The sequence below is a fragment of the Cotesia typhae genome, unplaced genomic scaffold (assembly GCF_013202065.1).
Source record: "Cotesia typhae breed Kobodo isofemale line unplaced genomic scaffold, CoteBio_Ctyphae contig_44, whole genome shotgun sequence".
Lineage (NCBI taxonomy): Eukaryota > Metazoa > Arthropoda > Insecta > Hymenoptera > Braconidae > Cotesia > Cotesia typhae.
The window spans coordinates 3588194-3612927 of record NW_027423753.1 but is presented as its reverse complement, the minus strand read 5'-3'; the positions used below and the strand labels follow the sequence as shown (position 1 = coordinate 3612927).

The 24734-nt window shown below is 28.1% G+C and overlaps 2 protein-coding genes across 4 annotated transcripts in view; one reads left to right on the top strand and one right to left on the bottom strand.

Moving 5' to 3' along the window:
* Positions 1-24734, top strand: part of Hiw (MYC binding protein highwire) — a 200912-nt gene that overhangs the window by 154417 nt on the left and 21761 nt on the right. The gene's annotated exons all lie outside the window — the stretch shown is intronic.
* Positions 4074-24402, bottom strand: LOC141528943 (uncharacterized). The gene is made up of 4 exons (XM_074245240.1): positions 23833-24402; positions 7440-7859; positions 6572-6864; positions 4074-6483 (listed from the first exon to the last, which is right to left on the bottom strand). The coding sequence occupies exons 1-4, from the start codon at positions 24034-24036 to the stop codon at positions 4617-4619; spliced, it is 2784 nt and encodes a 927-aa protein (XP_074101341.1). The 5' UTR covers positions 24037-24402; the 3' UTR covers positions 4074-4616.

Sequence of the window (24734 nt, the reverse complement as noted above, 5' to 3'; positions counted from 1 at the left end):
CATAGTCAAATTTTTTCAGAGAAAAAAAATTTTGTTCAGACAAGAATTTCTTGGCTGAAAAATTTGTTAAAATGAATACATTTTAATGTAAAACATATTACACCACAATTTTATAGCAATTACATAATTTTAATACGATTCTCCTCGCCTCCCCAGTTTCTCAATAAACTAAAAAAATTCGTAGCTGAATTTTAGCCCATAAACATTTTTTATGATACTCGACGTCACTTTCCTACAATTATTAAATTTTGAACGGCCAATAAATTATTAATACAATAAAAATAATTTATTGGACAACTTCATATTTTTTTTAAAACCTCTAAAATTTTTTTCTTTTAATTTATCTGCTCTCTTCCCAATTTAATAATTACTTTTTTTTTTCTACGGCCATTAAGCCCCGACCTAAAAAAATAAAACCTTTGATTGAAGTAGATTTGAATATTTAAATTAATTTCATTCAAATTAAATGAAATATTCTGGTACGCGGTGATGGGCGATGTGAGCGTAATACAAAACACAAGAGATGATAATCGCAATAACAATACAATGGGGTATGAAATTCATTCTTATTTATATTGGGCCGTGCACGGAGGTCTAGAAATAATACACGATATAATCAACAAAATTATTATTTCACTCAGTTTTAATCGGACTTGGGCTCGAACTCACGTCCCCTCTTAGTTTACACGTGCGTTAAACATGTCTGTGCTTCGTCTCAGTTATCGCATTCCGAACAATGAGTCACCTGCCCCTCATCTACCACCACATAGACACTCGGATACCATATTATTTCATATGACGGTTTATTATTTCATATTTCTTATTTCTCGTCACAACAATGGCTACCATTACTTTATATTACGCTTTTCGTCTATCAAATGTGAATTAAACAGGAAACGCTAGTACAAAAATCCCGGAAATCTTAACGGTGATAAAAAAAAATGCCTACTGTTATACTCACTAAGCAGCAGAATACAAAAATAAACAAAAAAAGGGTGAAGTTTAAAGGCGAGATTCCGTTCACGATATGTATTTTATACATCCACATGTTGGATGTCGGAATGCTGGATTTTTACACAATGTAAAATAGAACAACCCTTCGCGTGTGTCACTATCGATACATCGATCTCCTAAAAATAGATGAAATAAAATAATATTTTGTTTAGTCTCTAAAATTTTTTTTTTTTTTTTTTTTTTTTTTGTATTACTATTTACGAGTCCTTTTTCTCTGTATAAAGTACGAATACAAATAGACGGATTTTAGGGTATAGTAGCGGGCGTACTTTTACTTGTTTTGTATATTGTATATTTTATATGTATCGAGCATTCTCCCCTCTAGGGTGTTGATGTGAGAGTGGCTATTAATATAAATGGGTAAAATTAGAGTTCAATGGAGCTGAAGTAGAGAAAGACGAGACACGAGGGCACGAGACATCAGCACTTTGTACAAAATATCTTAATTTAACAGCAATCATTCAATAATTCTTGAATTTTTCAATATTTTAATTCATTTTTAGTTTTTATTTCAAAATTTTTTTTTAATAGATTTATTTTTTAATAAGTAATTTTAATGTTTTTGTGCAGCATAATATAAAAAAAGTAGAAATTGTAACAATAATCATAAAAATTAAACGAATTTAAACATAACTTGAAAAATAATGAAAATTTCACATATATGAAGTCATCTTTCTGACAAAATTTTAATTTATTTTATATTACATATCTATATATTTATAAAGACAAAAAATTTGCTTAAATAGTACATTTTGCTTTACATTAATTATTTAATTAATTCTGTTATTTTTTTAATTATTCATTATGTTTCTTTACTCATCAGAAAATCTAAAAATACAATAATTTTGTAACAAAGCACAAATTTTTACCTACTCATTATCTTTAAATTTTGGTTATTGTCAAAGAATTAATTAAAAAAAAAAAAACAGAATTTCTTCAATCACTGAACAAAGCTAAATATTAAATACTACGGCGTTTATAATTTTTATCAATTTTATTTCGTCGAAATCAGCGCAGGTCAGTAATCACCACAATTTGCTTTGGCTATGTTTATTATCATCATCATTCTATATCATTTATCTTCATTCTTATTTACATTTTTATTCACAATTATAAATTATTTGTTTCTTATCTTTTAAGGAACGGTAGTATTGTATTAAGCCAAGGTCACGAGTCACGATCGACCTAGTAGTATCAAGAAAATTTTTATTCTGCTCCATAATTCATTTTTTCTGATCAAAAAAAAATTTTTTTTTTTAAAGTGTAAATATTTCTGTAAATTGAAAAAAAAAAAAAAAAAAAAAAAAAAAAAAATTTAATTACTTTAAGCGGGTCCTCTGGTCTAACGCCCTGACTTTTGATCATTTTTTTGTAGATACTAATCAAGAGATAGAACTTTGAACTTTCTACCATTTATTTATACATATTTCAAGAAAATACAGTTAAATTTTTAGCTAAAAACATTTAGTAGAATTAAAGTTATAGTGGTCTAAAGACACCCGCCTCAAAAAAAAAAATTAACGCTAACTTTCTCCATGATATCAGTTGATTGGCTAATCTGAAACAAAAAAACCCGGCGGGAATTTATTCTGTATACTTAAATACGAAAAGTAGAGTACTATCAAAAAAAAAATTTTGAAAATTGGATTTTTAATTGACTTCGGAACAAAAAAGTTCGAATTATAGAATTAAATTTTTTTTTTGTCATTTTTTTTATATTAAAACAAATCGAAATTAATCGTAAATTCCAAATAGCTATGTTATGAAAAAAATAACAAATTGTTTGAATAGACAAAAATTTTAGTAAGTATATCCATATTAATCTCATAGAATTTATGTCGTCTTCATTACATCCTGTTTCGTGGTCTGAAGTAACTTCCGAGGCGTTTTTACGTCTGAACAGATGACTTCCAAAAGCTTTTTACATCTTTCGTCGTAGTGCCAGTAAGATACCGCACACGTACACTATTAAAGACATAAATCCAAAATTTTTAAAAAATACCTTTACACATATTTTCGTGTATGAGTTATATTACTCTTTCGCAGCATTGAGTCGGTCCTTACAGAGTAAGAGCACCCACCTTTATACCAAGTAGTAGTCTTTTCAATCATCTCTCGAATTTTTCCAATTCGTCGCAGCCGCATTAAAGGAAGCTTATAAAGCCGCTAGACACCGGATATATTTAAAAATATGCTGAGCACATTTGTTAGTGAAAAATGTAGCTCAAAGAGAGCTGGAGTAAAGTAAAAGATAAAAAAAAAGGAAGATAGAAGAAATAAAAAATGTAAAAAGTATTGAAGAATAAAATAAAATTGGTGGAACGTAGACATGAGAGGACGAAAACAACCAAGAATATTCGGGTCGTTGAGTCTCGAATTGACTTCCCAATCAATATGAGCAGAGAGTTAGTCTCCATACAGACATGAGCATTCAGCACAGCTGGAGAAATCATTCAACCCGATGAATTGGGATGGATACTAACTCGTACATTCACTCTATGCTGTGTCCAGCCCGTATGATAGGATGATTGGTCGCATTAATAAAATCTGATGGGCCTCCATCTCTTTCTCTTATCCATTACTCCTGGGTGACGATCATCTCGGGCGTTAACTTGTCCACTTCCGTTCGTTATATTCTCTATGATGCTTCATTTTTTTTTTTTTTATTATTATTTATTTCAATTTTTCGTTGGGACAATTGACAATTTTTTTTAAATTGGGAATGTTAGTCTAATTAGTTGAATTTTTAAATATTGAATTTTCATCAAGGATCAATTATTTGAGGGTATACATTCTAGAAAGTCATTCTGACTATTAAAAAAAAAAAATTGATGGCTTGGTTTATTAATTTAATAAACTATTTTAGAATTTACCCAAAAATTATGTTAGAAGTTGCTCAAAAATTAATTTGCCAAAATTTTTTTAGGTAATAGAAAATGACTTAAAAAATTAAGTAATTAAATTTACAGAGACTTTCAAATTTCCAGAAAATCCAATTTGAGTAAACTATTTTCTAAAAAATTTGGGATATTGAAAAAAAAAAAAAAAGACTTTTGCTATTAACATTATCCTTTTAATAATAAATTCACGAAGCAAATATACATAAATAAAAATATATACAATATACATACACTGTAATTCGTTATAAAAAAATCATTATATTATACTATCATATCATATATTTATAATTATTATTTCGTTCGTTAGAAAATCAGTTCGAAAGCCGTTCTACTACATCGATATAGAATACAACTTTATTAATAATAAAAAAAAAAAAAAAGAAAAAAAAATAATCTTCCAAATATTCAATTATACACAATAAAAATAAATCAATAACCTCTACAAATAAATCACTCAACCGATAAATAAATCGAGTTCACAAATCATTTGAAATTAACACTAATCATACACTTGTCCCTTAATCAATAAATCTATCAATCAATCGATCCAACAGATTAATTTTATTTATTTAAACGAAAAACCGCACAACGCACTGCTCGGTGAAAACTTTTAATTACAATAAACGATAAAGTAATCAAGATAAAAAAAGCGATTTTATCACAGACAATAAAGCTTGGCACACATGTCGGTAGTTTAAACTCTCACGTCCTGGCCAAATTAATAGTAACATTCTCTTGGTCTGGTTTTATCGGAAGCGGTCGATTTGCCATTTTACTAGCGGGCGTTGAGGAGCCCGGTGGTTCCGGCAGTTCTGAATAAAGATGTGCCGTAACGTCATTCGGATCAGCGTACTCCGCAAACAGACTTATGCCTTTACTATTATTATTATTACTTGTTTTATTACCCTTCAAACTATCGCCAAGTGTCTTGAAGAAGAACAACGACTTTGACTGGTGCCTTTTATCGGTAATTGCTTCCTGATAAGGATGCTCTACATCCAGATCTAAATACTGTCTTTCATGGTTATCATTACTCCTACAACTCCTATCTTTATTATTACTCTTACTACTACTACTACAACTATTATTATTATTAATAAGATGATCGTTAACAACATCTGGTGGCAGTGGTAATGGTGCTCGAGCGGCAGCCAAAGTAGCCGCCAAAATCGGCTGTGAAAGTCTGCTAGTGCTTGGCACAGTTTCATCTCCGGGTAATTCTGCGTAAAGATGATTTTGATCACTAGTTCTCAGGTCTCTTGGCTCAGTATACTCAGCAATGGCCGGTCTATTGACAATAGAATGCTCGCTTGGCAACAATTTCTCCAAAGAAGGCACTTTTGTTCCCATATCCATAGTAGGCTTTTGGTTTCGCGGTCTGCGAATTCGCGGAGCAATTATATCGTAAGTATTCTCTTCATCATTGAGACCACAAGATGCCGGCCTTTCGTTATTATTATTGCAACTTTCCTCAACCTTTATGAGATCATAGAGGTGCTCAATCATGTCACGCGCCTGGCTGTAATTATCCGGGTCGTTAAGTCGGTCACGTAGTTCTCTTAAATATTCCTCGGTCAGTTCCTCTGGCAACGTTTGAGAAGCTTTGTTCTCTGTATAGGTGAAGTCTTCTTCTGTAGAGCCGTCTGCATTTTCTTGAAGGTTATCATTTTGTTCATTATCGTTCAAAATCCGCGTTTCTGGCCTCAATCCAGCGTATTCATTAATACTGAGCCGCGAAATCGAACGGGCAGATGTCGCTGCGGCCATTCCGCTGGTAGGCGAGAGGCACGAATTCGTCAAGTTCATTAGATGGCCTGAGGTTAGTTTTGGGCAGACACCGCGTCGTCGCATGTATAAAATTCCAGATGTCAGAATAATTGCGATTATCACAAAAACTGCTGCTACGCAGACGATTACTATCAACCGTTTTTCCCGTTCCAATTGTTCCGAGTCGCTCATTTCGACGTCGAAGAAACTGTTCTGTCGAGGATAAACGTGTGGTCCTACGCTGGGTGGACTCACACTGGATGTAGGCTTTTCGGAAGGCTCTCGGCAAACTACGTTGTCCTCCGGACTGCAGATCGTTGAAGTGAAATTCCCCATTTCTAAATAACCCTGAGGGATTTTCAAACATTTTCCTAACCAGTCTCCGGCGATGCAGTAACTAGACTTCATTATCCACTCGACGGAGGAGTTCCTCCCGGTTATTTCACGGATGTAGTTCTCGATGAAGCAATTGCACATTTTTTCGAAGTAGTTGTTGCCGACAGTCGCATTGTTTATGTTGGACTTCTCACTAATTGACGCGAATCGTAGCGAATTTTTCTTAGCTTTGTTAATTCTGTTGCCGCGGAACGAGAATTCGAGCTGCTGTTCCGGAGTTTTTTCAGCGATTTCATCCGCGACGATTCCATCCTCGGCTATGTCGATAAAGTGGTTGTGGTCAACGATGATCTTGCTCCATTGTTTCAAGGTTATTGACTTCTTTTCGAGAAGGTGGAATTCGTTGTTATTGAAGGTTATCTCTGCTGCTGAAATGTCTATTGCTCCGCTTTCGATCGAGTCTACCCTGTAATGTTATTTTGAATTAATCATACACATTGTTCGTCGGTTAAAATATAAATAATTAATTATAATGATTAATGAATTATTTTTACCTCGAATATTGAATAGTAAAGTTGTTAAATGCACCTCTGAAAGATCCGTTCTTGATGTTTCGTAGTGACACGTCGATTAACTCGAAATTGTGAATTAGAGTTTTGTCATTGAACGCTCCATACTCGATGTCGTTTATTGACGCATTGCTTATTCTAACTCCGAGAAATAGCAACGCGCAGAAAGCATCCTTGCGAATAACTTTTGTCCAAACGTCGTCCATACGAATCTCAGCAGCTGCTGACGGAAATACTGAACTTGGCAACTCCGTTATTTTGACACTTTGGAACATTATCTGTGAATAATAATTTCGTATTATTTAACTGTAAAAAAATCTTGTTTAAAATTGTTTACTTTCATTAATTTGAGATATTAATTTATTAAGTAATAAATTATAACTTTTTTATTACAAAAGAGTTTTTTATTCAAAAATTTTATTCTAACGAAGCACTTTGTTCTTTTTTTACGTTACTAATTCATTTTCTTTTTCAATTTTGTTAGTATAAATTTTTTTCGTATACAAAGATAGCTAACGTTGTTTTTCCATGGTTAAATGTGGTCAAAGAGAGTTTACTATTGTTAGAATATGCATACTATTATTAAATCATTATTTACAATAGAAATACTTTATCAGAATGACCAAAAAAATTTTTAAATTATTATAACTCGAAAAAATTAACAAAATCTGTCGAAAAGTGGTTGGATGGAGAAACTACCTTAAATAAAATTATTATATCTTCATTTTACGATTACATATAAAAAAATTAAACTTTTTTGACATTTTCTTATCGGGCAATAATTAAAAAGTATCCTGTGAAAATGTCTACCGAGTAAAATATTTTATGCTTATGAATAAAAATAAAAAATTACCTTAGTCGCTGGTCCATGACGACCGTGAGGAGGTGCATCGAATTTAAAAGCGTTGCTCGATAATTCAAGATCAGGAACTTGGCTAATCGAGAATCTGAGTAACCAAGAAAAGGCATTTGGCTTTATCTCAACGTGCTTGCATCTTGATATAGACACTGAAAGCGTTCCACGTGCGTTTTTGAACGCCTGAGACTCCAATACAACTCGATTGCATTCGGTAACTTCCAAAAGCGGATTCGGAGCGCTAATATTGTGAAATGCCTGAGTTTTAGCGACAACGCTGTGTATTCCCGTCACGTGAACTCGTTTTAGTTGAGGACCGCCTGTAAAAGCTCCTGAGTGGATCCTCAATTCGCGACAACGAGACACTGAGACATCTGATGCGTCAGCTGGAATTGACCCTTCATGTAATTCTACTTCCTGCAATAGAAAAGATTATCATCAATATTGCTAATAAAATCAAATACTATATTTAGTTTCCAGCCGTCGATCTCAAAAGGTCAATAAACGTCAGTATTAACATAGATTATCAATAAATAAATATATTAGACGATGATGAATTAAAAATTTTAAATGAATTGATATTTGTGGTCATCAAAATTTAATATAGATAACATAAGTCATATTAACTTTTCAAAGGGAATAAAAGTGTCATCATCTGTTTCTTATTGACTTCCAGACGACAGTAATACCTTTCGAAATAACTTCCGGTAATGGCGACGACCCAATTATGTACTTTATATTTATACTTTTGCATAAGCGCCAACAAAGTTATATCTCCTATTTTCTTGCATGACTATAAATTTATATCATACTGAAAGTAAATACTATTCTCTAAACATTAACCATATATTTACGTTATCAATTATTATTATCATTATTGTTATTATAAACTTCATTGTTTAAATCATTTTATCACAAATTCAAGTTTTGCATTTGTTCTTTAAAGAAATAAATCACAATGAAAAAATATTAAAATAAACTGATATGAGAAAATTTATGCATTATGAAGATATGATTTGACAGCCGTGTTTGATAATTGTGTATTGCATTAAATTCTGGAGTTACCAACAACATTGTGTGAGTCGATATAATAAACTTGTATTCAACTTAATCTTCTTGCAATGAAGTTACAAAGACTTAATGCTATAAATTAAACCTGTATTGGATTTAAATCTAATAGGGACAGAAATAAGTTTTGGAGAAGTCTCGAGATTAAGAGATATCTAAAATAATTTTGCTTCTTTTTTTGTGGCTATATATACAATGAAGAATTTTGCGTCTTTGCTTCCAAAAAATTTGTGTTTAATATTTAACACTTTTTTTGAGTTGATTGAAGAACCAAAAATCATTTATTTCAACGTAAGACAGGGCAAATATTCACGAAATCGGTGTCACATATGTTTTCAATTTCCATCAACATAAAAATAAAATCTAAAAACTTTTGTAAAATTAATCTGACGCCACAATAATTTCTTTTTTTAAGTTTTTAGAATTTCGAGTACAAAAAATTTTACTTAATTATAAAGTTTATTTATAAAACTTAATTATGAAACTACCAACCCGCAATAACTATGTGACTTATAATTACAAATTATGAATAAAAAAACTTAAGCTTAATGATATTCGATATTTTTAACTTTAATATACATAGATTGGATACTTTTGAAATAAATTAGAAAAAAAATATTACCATCAAGTACCAACAAATTAATGAACATTTCCCGAAACAAAATTGATAGCATACCAACAAACTATTTAAAACTCCCACAAAAATAGTATAGAATAATTGAGTGATATCAAATTTAACTATAAAAGTGTTTTTTAAAATAAACGTTTTGCTGAAGAGCATAAAATCTTAGAAAGATTCAAATTTAGATAAAAACCTATTTGATGATACTAAATTTAATTAAAAAAAATCATTTTATGGTGTACATACGCCGAATAAAAATTTTTTTATTCTCTCAATTATACAAATTAACTTATTGATTTTAGAAAATTGTAAGTAGAGGACGAGAGATTTAGAATTGACCCGTGGGACACTGCTCCGTGGGACAAAGAGACCCCGTGGAGTGAAGAAGACCCCCTGAATTTATTTTTTGTTGACTAAACGATGGTGAAAGGAAGAAAACAGAATTAGACACACTCTTTCTTTATGGACTCACTTTTCTTTCTTACTTACTTACTTCACATTATAAAATTTTGAATAAGATTTATAATTATAAAAAAAATACTTATATCAATTATAAATTTATTAAATATAATTTTTTGATTTCTCGCTATGAAAATTAATGATTTTTATAAATTGAAAAGTTATAAATATTATCTAGATATTGGAGCCGTCCTAGGAAGCTATTTTGACTATTTTTACGAGGATGTCCTGATCTAGATATTTTTTTTTTTTTTTTTTTTTTTTTTTTTTCCAAATAACTGGAGACTTTAAAAAATTACAATAATTTTCATTCAAATAAAACTAAAAATCCTTTACCGATTGAATAAGGAACGAAAACATAAACAGTGTACAGTGTACATGAAGGCTTAATTAAAGAAAAAAGGTATTTAATGAAAGATCTAGCCTCGATTCGTGACTGGTAAGCTAAATAACAGTCAAAAGAAAACCCGAATGAAACAGCAGAGTGGAATGAAACTAAAGAGAAGCATAAGAATAAAAGAGTCAGTGTGAAAATGATGGGATAGGATTGGGGATTGGTTTTAACGATTCAATGCACGTCACACCTTCCTGCTCAATTATTTATCCACTGTCGGGTCTTCGATCAGTTCCTGCATAATTCGAGGCCGGTCTCTTTTGCCATCCTACATCCTACTGTACTTATTTATTTACTTCTCATCTTCTTCACAACTCGAGTTCACTTGATTTTAAATTAAAAAAAAAAAAAAAAAAAAACATTTTCCTTAAATGAATTTTTTCAGAAGACAGAAAATTCGTTAACAGTTTCCTTCATCCACAGTAAATTTTAAAGTTTATAAATTTATACCAAGGACATGTGACACTTGATGCAACCGTTAAAAAACTTCCAGTTGTAAAATTAATTTTAGGATTCCTTTTTTTTTATTTATTTAGTGAATAATGCGGGGGAGAAGCCCCTAAGAGGGCAGCAGAGAAACCCTCAAGACCTGTATGCTATATAATACATATACAGGATAAGATACATAACACTGGTGTGCATCACCAGTCACAATCAGGCTTGTAATATTATCCCACGGTCTCTTTTTATATTTGTCGCTTTAAAGACCAGATATCTTTATGTTTTTCTAAGCTCGTATATAATATGTCTATACTGTCTTGCTGTTATATGTGTGTAGTATGTGAGATGAATATTAGAAATATAAGACAATAAATAATAGTTTAAAAAAATGAAAAAACACGCTCTTTATAGAAAACCAAACTAAAAAATGGAAATTGAATTTTAATAAATATTAATTAACAGAAGTATAAATACACAGAAAAAAAAATTTCTTGAACCAAAAAAATTGTAAGGAAGACTGAAGTTATTTTGGAGCAAGAAGAAATTTTCTTGGCTTAAAAAAATTTAATTTGGTTCAAGAAATTTTCATTCTCCCTTAAAATTTTCTTGGTTTAAGAAAATTTACGCTTGACTCGAGACTTTCTTTCTTTCTGAATAAGAAAAAAATGTATTTGATTTTTTTTTACTTACACTATTATTAATTAATATTTATTAAAATTTATTTTCTATTTTTTAGTTTGATTTTCTATGAAAAGTGTGTTTTTTAGTTTTTTTTAAACTATTATTTTTTTTTTTACTTTTTAATTTGGTTTATTTATAAAAGCGTGTTTTTTTAAACTATTATCTGGTTCGTTGAATTAAAATTCTCTTTGCTATTCAAAAATTTTTTAACATTAAATAAATCGGCAAAAGATGATGGTTGGAAATTAAAATTAACATCAATTCCTCTTCCTGTCTTATCGACTAAAGATGAAAATTACATAAATTAACAAAAATCTTACTTTCCAAATCGAAAAATGGAATAATTTATCAAATTAGTGTACTATCATCGGTCCTCGATAAATCTACAAAGTTCGAACGAATCTGGCCATTTAAAGTGGGTCAAAATCGCGGTAACAAACATACAAACATATACACAGATGAAGCTAATAAAAAGCGTGTAAAATAATCGTACATTGACATATTTTTACATAAAGTTAAATTTACTCATATTATTTTTTATAAAAATAAAAGATGGAATGAATAAACTATTAATGTTAAGGAATAACAAAAATTGTTTTACAAATATTTACGATCGCCAATGAGGTTAAGCTAAGCATTTGCACTCTATAAACTACAAGTCAAGATGTTCTTTGTGCTGAAAGCCAAGTAAGTGCAGAAATAGTTCGGGGCCACCCCAACCCCCTGAGTCACACTAAAATGTTGAGTTGCGAGACAGGAAAGATGCGAGTACAAATACGAGAGTCAAGCTCTGTTAAAGAGAAATCAAATAACTCTCTTAGGTATTTTCATATTCATGTATCTTTACTTTATAATAACTCCAATCGCTTTTATTTTAACTTAAATGTTTGTCGGTATATTTATTTCGGCTATTTCGAGCGTTTTAGTACTTTTAATTAAATTTTGTATAAGGATAGGAGTTACGAGAAAATTGATAAAAATCTTTTTTCTAGAGAACTTGAAGACAAAAAAAATTGTCTTATTTTTATATATTTTTAATATTTTACTCAGGATTTTGATTTTATATTTCGATGAAAATAAATGACATTTTTAATTAAATAATAGAAAAAATTTTTAATTACTAAATATTTTAATTCTGTCTCAATGATGGAAGTTACAAAAAAAATGACAGAAACCTTTTTTTTCTAGAGAATTTAATTTTCTAAAAAAAAATTGCCCCATGGTTTTTTTAGATTTTTAATATTGCACTTAGAAATTTATAAAAAATAATTTCTAGCTCTTTTTTCTGAGAGTTCTATGGAAAATGAAAGTGAAAATTAAAAAATTAAATAGTATATTACACACCGAGGGAAGTAAAGTAAGAAATGTCTCAGATCACATGTAATTGTTGGCCGAGGCGAAGCCGAGGTCAACAAACATGTGATCTGAGGCTTTCTTATTTACTTCCCGAGGAGTGTATACTATTTTTTTCCCTGACGAAGGTGTAAAGCGGAAACTTTGTTTAGCGCAGCGGGGCTAAAGTTGACGCTTTACACCCGGAGGGGAAAAAAAAAATTTTTAAAATCATGTCAGTAAATTTCATAATCGATAGAAAAAAAATTTATCTTAAATTTAATACCTGAAGTAAGCTCAAGGTAAACACGCCATGGCTTGAAAATCGAGTGGACTTGAGACATATGACTCTTGAATATGAATGTGATAAACATAATATAACAAAGAAACAGATACTATGGATAAATACTGTGGGGGCCATGTGACGTTGTCATAGAACCAACTACTCATATTACAGGTTTTAACCACGAAAGAAAATTGACACTAAACCATGTTACACGTTCTTATAAATTATATTTTTTAAATCTCAATAAAAAAAAAAAAAAAAAGTTACATTCATGTTTTAAAATTTGAAAACTAAAAATGTAAATAGTAATTTACTGATGGAACTAAGACCGGAATGTAATAAATGTAGTTAAGAGTCACGTCCTATTATCATGTAAATTACATGAATTTAGTTACAGAAAAACATTAAACATTTATATGTTTAGATACGCTGGGAAAAAATTATTTAACACGACAAGTAACAAGAAAAATAATTTATACAAATTTTTTTTCACTGAAATTTTTGAAAATTTAGCAGTTCATTAAATAAGTGAACATTTTATGTGCATATATTTGGGTCATTCTGCAGCGACCGTCTCTTTTATGCTTTGTACAAATTTATTCATTGAGTGAAAAAAAAAACTCCCCAGATATATCCTTTGGTTCAAATTTTAAATTTTCGAGGCAATGAACTCTCACCACTGAAATTTTCACACAGTTAAGCCTGAGATTTAAAATACTGGAGTTAAATAGACACTTATTTTCTCGAAATTTTTACATTTGTTACAATAGAATTTCATGGATAAAATTATTTTAAAGAACTGACTGATGAATTTGAAATTCAAACAGTTTTGCGCGTTTGAATTACAATTGAAAAAAAAAAAAAATAATTTTATAAAATTTTGAAAGTTGAAGCATGCTTAAATGTACTGAATAACATTAAAATATTTAATCAGTGCAGAGGAAGTGGCTTTTCTGGAAATGAGAGTAATAAAAGTTTGAAAATTTTTGTGAGAAACTACCGAAAATTCCGAGAATGTAGTTAAAATTTTTATCGTTTTTAATGTAAGAATTTTTTTAATTTTTAATGGATGTTAAATTTTTTAAATTTGTAAAACATTTTTTAACAGGGACAAGTTTTAATAAAAAATTAAATTTTTTTAAGATGTTAAAGAATTATTGAAATATATTTAAAGAATTAAAGACGTAAAGTATTAAAAAAATATCGGAGTTGAATTATTTAATAACTAATAAAATCAAACAAAAATTGGTTAGTGCTTACAAAAATCAATAGCAAATTTTACAATAAATTTGAAACTGTCCAATTTTTTTTCTTTGACTAAAAAGTTCTATTATAAATTTTTATTCAACTTTTCTACTTTTTTAACTTCAATGAATTCAAATTATTTACGTAATTCTTCAAAGAATCTTTTTAGACATAGGTCAAAAAAATGATAAAGTCAATTTTTTTTACTTTAAAACTTAAAAAAACACGAACAAGTGTAAAGAAAATTAAAAAAATTTTTAAAAGTAAAAATTTATTAAATACAATTGTTGAAATTAAATTTGGCAATGTTCCCTTTTGATCTTGTCTTCTGACTTTTTGTTAAAACTTATCGAAGTAAGTAAATGTTTATTCGAACTAAATGTTAATTTATTTATTTTTCAAAAATTCATACAAATGTTGATAATTATTAAAAGTGAAAATTGGGAAAAAAGCATAAATAGCTTTGCATATTTAAAATAATCTCCCTGAATTTTAGTACAAAGAATTTCATAATAACCCCTTTGAAATAATCTCCAACTCCCAAAGAATTCCAAATGTAATGACTCATCATGTGAACCCATAAAATCTCCACACAAGCTTCGAAATCAACGTCGATAAACACAAACCCAAAGATAAATTTAACGATTCACGGTCGCTTGAAACGAATTATCAAAAAAAAATAAACATGATCTATTCTGTGTTATGCTGTGAAAAAACTATTTCTAGCCCGGAAACCCCTAGACTGTCTAAAGATAAAATAAAAAAAAAAAAATGAAACATCTTGAAAATGAAAATGCATGGAAACCTAATAAAAATTGAAAATAAAGTAACGTTTCAAGCTTTACAATAAAATACAATTATCTTTCTCTCTTTCCTAATTAACAACGGGCAAAGAGACACAATATAACATATACAATAACACATCACTGGATACCGGAAGTTGACAGAAGAAATGTCATGCGCACGCACCCGAGGTCGCCGATTAAATTATACATTATTCACTCTCTTCTTTTTTCTCATTGAATCATTTCATTGTATTACATACATCATATTATACTGTATTATATCTTTCTTTACTAGTCTGATTACTATCAGCCGTCTCTCTCAGTCTTTAACTTTAATGCTTGTATATGTGTGAACCCGACGGGTCAGGACGTGCTTGCGATAATTCGGTTAATTGGGATACACAACAGCTCAGAGATGCCGTGCAATTTTATGAGTACACCACTATACGTATTACGTGGATTATTTATACAATAAAAAATTTAAAATTACTTCATTTAGACTCAATTACTCACATTATTTTATAAAATTCTTATTCATATTTCTGACATGTTAAAATCGGTATTTTTTTAATTAAATACTTTGAATTATGAAGAAGCACCCTGATGACAATTCATTGGAAAAGTCGTCATATTTTTTAATGTATTTTTATAGTAAAAAAAAAAATTAAGTTAAGAAGTTATTAAGCCATAAATAATGGTTAAATAAATGTAATTGACCTCAAGACTAGATCATAAGATGTTACGTGGGTGTCCAAAAAGATCTAGTAGTTAAGAGTGGTCCACTTAAATTTTTCTTGAAAGTTGTTTAGAGACAAAGCTTGTCTGATTTAGTAACTAACTCAAGTTTTTTTTTTTTTTTATTTTAGATAATTTAAACTTCCTTTTATCCACTTTTAACCAATAATTAAAAATTATTACAAAAATTAAAGATTTTTTAGTCTAAGGACATTCCAAAAAAAACCGTTTTTAACTGTTTTTTTCTTGAAAATTTTCTTAGAAAATTTTTAAATGAACAAAGAAAATTTTCGAAAAGAGTGGAGATAATTTAAAATTTTTTTTCTTCAATCAAAATAATTTATAATAAATAAATAATTATCTAAGTAGAAAGCGCTTTTTTGAATTTTTTTATTTTTTAATAAACAGTCCAGTCCAAAATTTTTTTTATTAAAAATTATTAAATTTATAGAAAAATTCGGAAAAAAATTTTTTTTTAATTTTTCTAATAAATATTAATCATAATAATAAATTATTGCAACCTTAAAAAATTGCTCATCACATCATTACTTGTTTTTATTAGAAACCATTAATCGTGCAACGAGCCCACATAATTTTTCAAAAAAAATACTGAATAAAACTCAACACTAAATTTACACTATTATTATACATGTTATACCATCATATCATAACGTGTTTAAAATGACGAGTCCAATTGTACTAAAAATAATTAACTCAATAGAATAAGAAATAAAAAATGATAAAGAGTGTAATTCAGATTGCTCGGCTCTTTGGATCTAATCTATCCAACAATAGACCCTCAATGAGCTGTAAACACCCTCGTACTCGATAAGTCGTCACTCTCATCCTCATCACTCTACTCGCGGTCCTCATGCGGGCTTCAAGAGATTGGATCAGTCTTAGCTTCTACTCTAAGAATATTTTATTACTTTATTCCTCGATTTAATAATACTCCATTATTATTATTTTTTTTTGTTGCTACTATAAAGTATTATTTTTTATTTTTTATTATTAATGCTCCTATTTATCTCCTACATGAACTACCTTGTTTTAGTAGGCCGTAGTTGAATTTTCTCACTGCTATTATCAAGCTTTTATGGCAGTAATATAATCCATGAGTATCTTCCAATTTGTTTTTCCGACTAAACAGTTACTATTTTAATAAATATAAACATAAGTATAAATATAGTATGCAGTATGCAATATTCTCATGTTTAAATTCTCTAGGTTCTAACGGAGGCGTATAAATGTAACGTTACATCCTGGACTGCAAGCTGCAATGTTGATAAAATCATCCTATCTACTCAAAACTCTAAAGTTCAAATTATATCATCAATTTTTTTCATCTATTTCTCCTTTCAGCTAGTTAATTTTTATTTTTACTTCTACACAGTAAAAAATTTTGTGTTAAAAATTTCTATGTTAAATATTTAACACAATAAATGTTAAATTTACACATAAAAGTGTTAAATATTTAACACAAAATTTTTTACGCAATGACTTAAAATTTTTTACTGTGTAAGTTTTTAATAATTCCTAAATAAAAGTGTATCGGTCGCATTTATTCATTAAAATAAAAAAAAAAAAAAACTATTCAGTTGACAATTTTAACAATTCAATGTAAATATCTTAGCACAACGGTGTACTATAATAGCTGTTGTGATAGATATAAGCAAAGAGGAAATGTCGCAACAATCGACTCGATCGGTTAGGTGCTTCGAGGCTATTCGCACTATACACGACATACATCAGATCGGTTCTGTAAGATATGATATTACATATATATACATAACACACAAGCTTAACCAAACGTAAATACTAGCAGCTACTTGTCAGCCAGAACTAATACATGCCTTTGGTACTATCTGTGGAAATTAGTCACGCTTACACTGAATATTCTATTCAATTTTTTTATCCTTCCTTTTCTCATGTCTCTTTTTTTCTTTTTTTTTTTTTTTTTATGTTTGTACATATACGAGTTTTTTTTAATCAACAGGATTTAGTTTCTTGCTTATTTTTAGTGTAGACTGAATGCCAGTAGATTTGATGATTCATTTTGAGAATTAAAGTCCACTTGCTTAGAAATAATTTAATAATATACAAAAAAAGAGTTTAAGTAAAAAGGTTTAGTTTTTTTTGTTAGAATTGTTTTTCTAAAACACAGAATGATTTATAATTTATTTAAAAATTAATTTTTAACTAGCAACCTTGCAGTCACTATGTGACTTGTGAATCATAAATAATTAAAATTTTGCTTTATTAAATTAATGCCTTTTGTTAAATTGCACTGTACTTTTTTAATTATTAACGTTTTTAAAGATATAAGCTCATCCCGATGTTACACTCATCAAGAGCTTTCATTTAAGTACCCACATGGATTTTCATATATTTTTCATATATACATATATGTAACATATATAAATATATGAAAAATTGATGTGGGTACTTAAATGAACAGTCTTGATGAGTATAACATCAGAATGAGCTTATATCTTTAGAAATGTCCATAGTTCACAAGATACAAGGTCATTTCTTAATTATGTATCTAGAGATAGAGGATTTTCGAATACAGCCTAATGACTTATCATTGTAAATTGACTATTGGTGAGAATGATATGAAGCCTTGAAAAGGCACAACTCTAGGTCAAGGCCTATCCAACGATATCAAATTTAACCATAAAAATCCATTTTATCACACAAATACACTGACCACAAAATTTTGCTTATTCTCTTGATAACATAGATTATTTTTATTTCTTTAAGAAATATATTAACAGTAGAAAATTATTTGCAATTAATTTTTAGTTTAAATCTTAATTTTATTTACATTTTAAATTCTTTATCAATTTGAAAAAAAATTAGTTTCTAGTAAAAAATAAAATTAAAACTATAATAATTAAAAACTATCAAATTTAAAAATAATTGCTATATTGACTTTTATAAAAATTTCACTTACAAAAATTGTTTTTCCATTAAGTTAGCTAGCAATAAATTAATTAAAAAAAAAAAAAAAACTCCAATATCTCAGTTAAAATTTTTACATATATATTTATTCCACTGATTATTCGGTATATTATTTATCTAATCACCCACAGATTTATATTAAAAATGATTGATTAAATTATCTTACCCGCTCTAGATTTAAATGAATCATTTTATTATTTATGATATTTAATTATTCAATTGTTTTATCAAGTTAAAAAATTACTCTTACATTTTTTATTAGCAAGTTCAATTCCTCCAGACCAAATAACAAGTAACGATAAATAATTTATTGAAAAAGTAACATGACCGTTTATATTATTGTTTACTGTTACTGAAACTGACAATTTTCCCAAGCAATTGTTCAGCGCCATTGGTGACACACAATTGAATAAAAAGTAAAATACGATAGACTAGTAATAAAGAAAAGTTTACTATATATGATATAAAATCTAAAATACTAAATTGAACATTGAGTTTTATACACAATAAGTAAAGTATCGGCTATTGCTGTTATGTGTAAAGTACAATGCGTCTTTCCTCGACATATAAATACAAAACTTATACTCTCAGTCCATTTAATTCTCCCATGGTCTAGTGGCCCCTGTGCCGTACTGGCTCCACCGGAAGTCCCGTTGAACGGAAGCCCAACTAGGTTTGGCCCCCGTTTACGTTCCATGAGAATAAAATTGGTGGCTCCATACAAAAAAAGCTTTCTTTAAATAAACTCTCCCCCGATAATGCATAAACCGCAACCAACAATATTTTATTTACTGATTTAATGAATGAAAAAAAAAAAAAAAAAAAAAAAAAATCATTTTATAGAATAATATAATATAATATAGACATTTACATTTGAATTTATATTGACACGTGTATGCGAATATACACACATGTTTATTGTGTTTATCACGTTTTAATTGACTATCTGATTCATATTTTACTATCCGAGTTGTGTTAGCAATTTTAATTATTTTAATGATTTCACTTTGACCTTGATTGCAATTTTGTGTAAAAAAAAAATTATTTTATTAAAGATTTAAATTGTCCATTGTAAAAAATTTTATTTAACTGAATTAAATCAACACGTCGTGTGTCGCTTTTTATTTTCTGATTTTATTATGAAGTATTTTTGTATTTATTATATAATTATAGTAAATCCAATGATTATTAAATATTTAATAAAATTTTTAGAAACAAAATTTTACGTACAAAAAGATTATCTTGAATATAAAATTTGATTTTAGTATTGATTATGCCGCAAAAAATGTATGGTAATGTTTAATGTCGAATGGCTCATTGTCTATATTATTAAGAGAATAAGCAAAATTTTGTGACCAGTGTATTTATATTATAAAATTAATTTTTATGGTTAAATTTGATATCGTTGGATAGACCTTGACCTTGAGTTGTGCCTTTTCAAGGTTTCATATCATTCTCACCAATAGTCAATTTATGATGATAAGTATTTAGACTGCATTCGAAAATTAAAAGAGTATTTTATGTGTCTAAAGATAGACACATAATTAAATAATTACCTTGTATTTTGTGAAAAATTAACATTTTTAAAGATATGAACTCATTTTGATGTTACACTCATCAAGACCTTTCATTTGAGTACCCACATCAATTTTTCATATATTTATATATATTATGTATATGTATGTATGAAAAATATATGAAAATCCATGTGGGTACTCAAATGAAAGCTCTTGATGAGTGTAACATCGGGATGAGCTTATATCTTTAAAAACTTCGATAGTTAAAAAAGTACACTGCAATTTAATGAAATGCATTAATTTAATAAAGCAAAATTTTATTTATTTATAGTTCACAAGTCACGGCAGTCACATAGTGACTGCAAAGTTGCTAGTAGAGTATTATGTAAATATAACGATGAATCAACAAAGAAGAGAAAAAAAAACAAAAACAAAATAGTAGTAATTATAGTAATTGAAATAATTACAAGCTGAGAAGTGTTACATATGAATTGTGAATTTGATATGTTAGCGGTTAGAATACGTAACATGTTAGCTACAGGACGCGAGTTCGAATCCCCGATAGGACAATAATGGCTGATATGATTTAAAAATTTTTTTGTATTTTAATTAAGTTTATAATTTTTTTATGGCTACAGGACATTTTTTTTTGTCAAAAGTATTGACATAAAAAATTTTTAAATAAAGTTTATAGGTTGATCAATTATTCATTTTTGTATTTTTGTAGTTTATAGAAAAGGAACTTGGTGCAAAAATAGACACAAAAATAAAGACTGCTTTTACAATAAAACAATTTTTGTCTTAAAATAATATCTAATTCCGTCCCAGACATTCTGAAATTTTATGGTAGCTTAATTCGCCCCAAGATCTTCTAAGCTGTGCAAAACTTTATAAGTATTGAATAATAAATTAAGTAGAGTTAATTTCAAAGTCAAACAGAAAAATTTTAACTACTAAATTTTAAAAAATTGTTTTGTATTAAAATTTTGATTGACATAAAAATATACTTTTATTCGTTACTACTATTGCATAAATATTTTTTATCGTATGATATAAAGTAAAAATAAATTTTAAGCTTCAGAAATTCCGAACTTTATTTAAATCTCTATGTAACTTTTATTTTAACTTTTTCACCGAAGTTATGCCTATTAAAAGATCATTTTCGACAGAATGCTTTAATACAATACTGTCAAAGGAGTTTTTTTTTATTTTTCATGAATTCCAGGAATATTAAAAGTTTTTATAATTCTTTTAATATTTTATAGTTCTACATTATATTATTATTTTATCTAAAATACAACAGATCCGGTAAAATTGATAAGGACTTTTTTTATGAGAAAAATTTTCTAAAAAAAAAAAATTTTTATTATTTTTTCATATCTTCATTATTTATACCAATAATTTAATGCCCAAAATTTTTCACACCTTTTTTTATTTTATTATTAAACTGTCATAACTTTCAAATGATAAATTTTTTTAATTCTTTAGAGGTTTAAATTTCATACAAAAAATTATTACAATTTCTATAATTCTAAATTTTTTTTTAAATAAATCAGTAATTAAAAAAAATTTTTTTTAATTTTTTTATCTATAATTTTTCAAAATTTCCACTAAAAATTTTTTTTTATAATAATTATAACGAAAAATTAGCAGACATACATTTTTTACTACTCAAATATAGAAAAAACATTTTCTAATAATGATGATAATAATAATAAAATTAGAAAAAAATAACCCAGTTGACGCATTGCACACTAAAACATTAACTCCCTACCTGGAACCAATTATTTTCACAATATGATTTATTAAATACTCATAATTTTCAATTGTCTAAAAGTTACAAATAACCATTAACGAAAATACCAATTTATATTTCCATGAAAACGTGATACACAAATTTTTCAAATTTTCTCATCGAAAAACAGCTAATCATAATTATGCTCGTTACTTGTTCAGTTATCTTAACAAAATTGACGGATATAATGTGAAAAAGCATTAACATAAAATAAAAAAAGAACCAAAAGATTGTTAAACCATCTGTGCGGCGTATGACAAAGCGATAAGCAGTCATTAAGTAGATAAAGAAAAATTCTGGACAGATAAAGTTTATTGGACAAATAGAAATAATAAGGTGAATCATTTAAAATAATTACTGAAAGCATTAATCATAGCTTAAAATTAATTGTTAAAGCGCAATAAATAGAGTTAAGAATGAAACCCTGGGAAAGAAATTTTAAAATAATGTTTCAGTTCTGAAATTAATGCTGGATAACCAGCGAGGCGAATCGAGCATCAAATGGGACGGGTTGTAACAACTGTTCTCTCTTCATATCAACCAACTTAACTTTACTGTGAATTCTTGGCATCTCTACATACACACTCTTCGTACTTTAATAAAAATACATGTCTTATGAATTGAATTATATATTTAACTCCCAAATATTCTTCATTCAATTTAAAAAAAAAATGCTTTAACTTTTTCTTTTATTGTCACCGGCCTCGTCATCGGTACTATCATTAATAATTGTTATTCTGTCCGTAGAACTAATCCTATATTTCAAACGAACGGAGAAGAGTTAGTTATATTTATTTATATAAGTATAACTATAACCGCGATGTTAAGATGTAAAGAAATAAAAAGGTTTTTATTCAAAAATACCTGCTGTAAATCATCTCGGAACCTGTTTTGAGTTTTCGGGGATATTTATTATCACTTTTTTACTTTTTTCATCTCTGGGGCTCGATGGTACACAATGATACATATTAACATGTGAATGTCTTTTAGGAAAACATCGGATAAATAATTTTATTTTTGTAAAGTAAATGGGTTAAACTCAAAATAAAAGAAATTTTTGAATACATTTTTTTTTTACTTCTAATATGAATTTAAGTACTTTTTGACTTTAATAGAAAAAATTTTGGAGCATTTGGAGGAACATAAATTTAGTGGATTTATGGGAAAAATTTACGACGCAATTGTAACAAATTTTGTAAAGAAAGTAAGTCGCATTTCGAGCCCTTGACGGTTTTATTGGTTTATTTTTTCCTTACTAATGATTTATTAGTTTGAAATTGACCTAATTATTTTTAATTTTTAAATTTTAAATTATGACAGATTTTATTTGGATTTAGAATGATGAAATTAAATAAAGGTAAGAATTGGAGTTATAAACTCGAACAATAAAAGGGATAACCGCAATAATGAAAATTTTAATAAAAGAAGATAAAAAAAAATAATATTTGATAGTGAAGATAATGGAAAAAATTCTCAAGTATAAAAACAGACAAATTTTTATTTTGTTTTTTTAAAAAAAATTTTTTAATTCATTGCTATTAATAAGCTTCAGCAATATTGACAAAAATTAATTTTTTTTAATTGCAAATAAATCAATTAAAAACAAAATTTTCATTGAAGTAACTGAGGTATAATAAGTGAGCTTACTTTTTCAGAAAAAAAACAAAAAAAATTAGTTTTTGAAGTTTAAAATAAATTATAATAATGTTGGAAATTTTTTCATAAAAAAAAATTTACAAATTAACAAAAAAAAATGTTTTAAATATATTTTCCTGCAGTTTTAGCAGATATTTAAACAGTTTTTGATTTTTTAACGCAATAATTAATTTAAAAAAATTATAAATATGCACGTAGAAAAATTAATAAAAATATGAGTACAATTTTATTTTAAAATTGTCTTAATAAGAATTAAAAAATTAATTTAAAGTAAAAAAATTTAGATAAAGAATATTTCTTAAAATACAATGTTTTGATTAACCTTTGCCCCCTTCCCCAGTTCTTAAATGTTAGTATGAGTAATAGCTGTTAATAAAAAAACGAAAAAAAAAAAAAAAAAGTAAAATCACCTCATAATCTGTAAAAATACATTTAACATTAACCCAATGTTTGGCAACAATGGTACAATTGCATCCAGCCATAGCGCATATTCCAACTTTTTCGGGTTCTCCGTTAGCATGATAAACTTGTCCTAAGACTGTTAAAAACACAAACACCAAGAATAAATTCACAACACTGACGTATTTCACACCAAACACTTTAAGGAACTTCATTATTAATTAAAAAAAAAAAATTATAATTTCCAAAACCAACATGAAACATAAAACAATTAACAAATCTACAAAATGGAGTTGAGTAAATTTTTCATTCTTATTTTATGTAACCACATGTTTCAAAAATACATAGTAATGTATGTGTGAGTGAATTGGAGTAAAAAACATAAACACAGGTTGGGTTTAAATAAATTTAAAAATCCACGGATGAATCCATTGCAATGGTTTTGATAGAAATTATCAAAAATAGCCCGAGTGAGTTGAAGATATCGCGTATGGAGTCGGGAATTTATAACATGGAGTTGTGTAAAAAATATGAATTAAAAAAAGTTTTGTAATTTTAAATGGACGCGGTAGTAACGAAGGTTGCTTTCAAACTGGCGAGAGTAGCATACGATCAAGGGTCCCCCACCTTCTTTAACGTAAAGTCTCCCTCCAGAGCGTTTAAGAGATAAAAGAGACGAGGATCTAATGTATAAGCAAGAAGAAGAAGAAATAATGTATGGTATAAGTAGTAGAGAAGTTATTACTGTATATACTGGCATCGGTTCGGTTTTGTTGGGAACACTTATACTTACACTTACATTTTACTTGCTTGTATGTTGTGCTTTAGTCGGACTCCCAAGGAATAAGAACAAGAAGAGGAACAACTTGAGATAAAGAGGCTAAGCAAGTGTAGAGAGACCTTTACTTGTCTT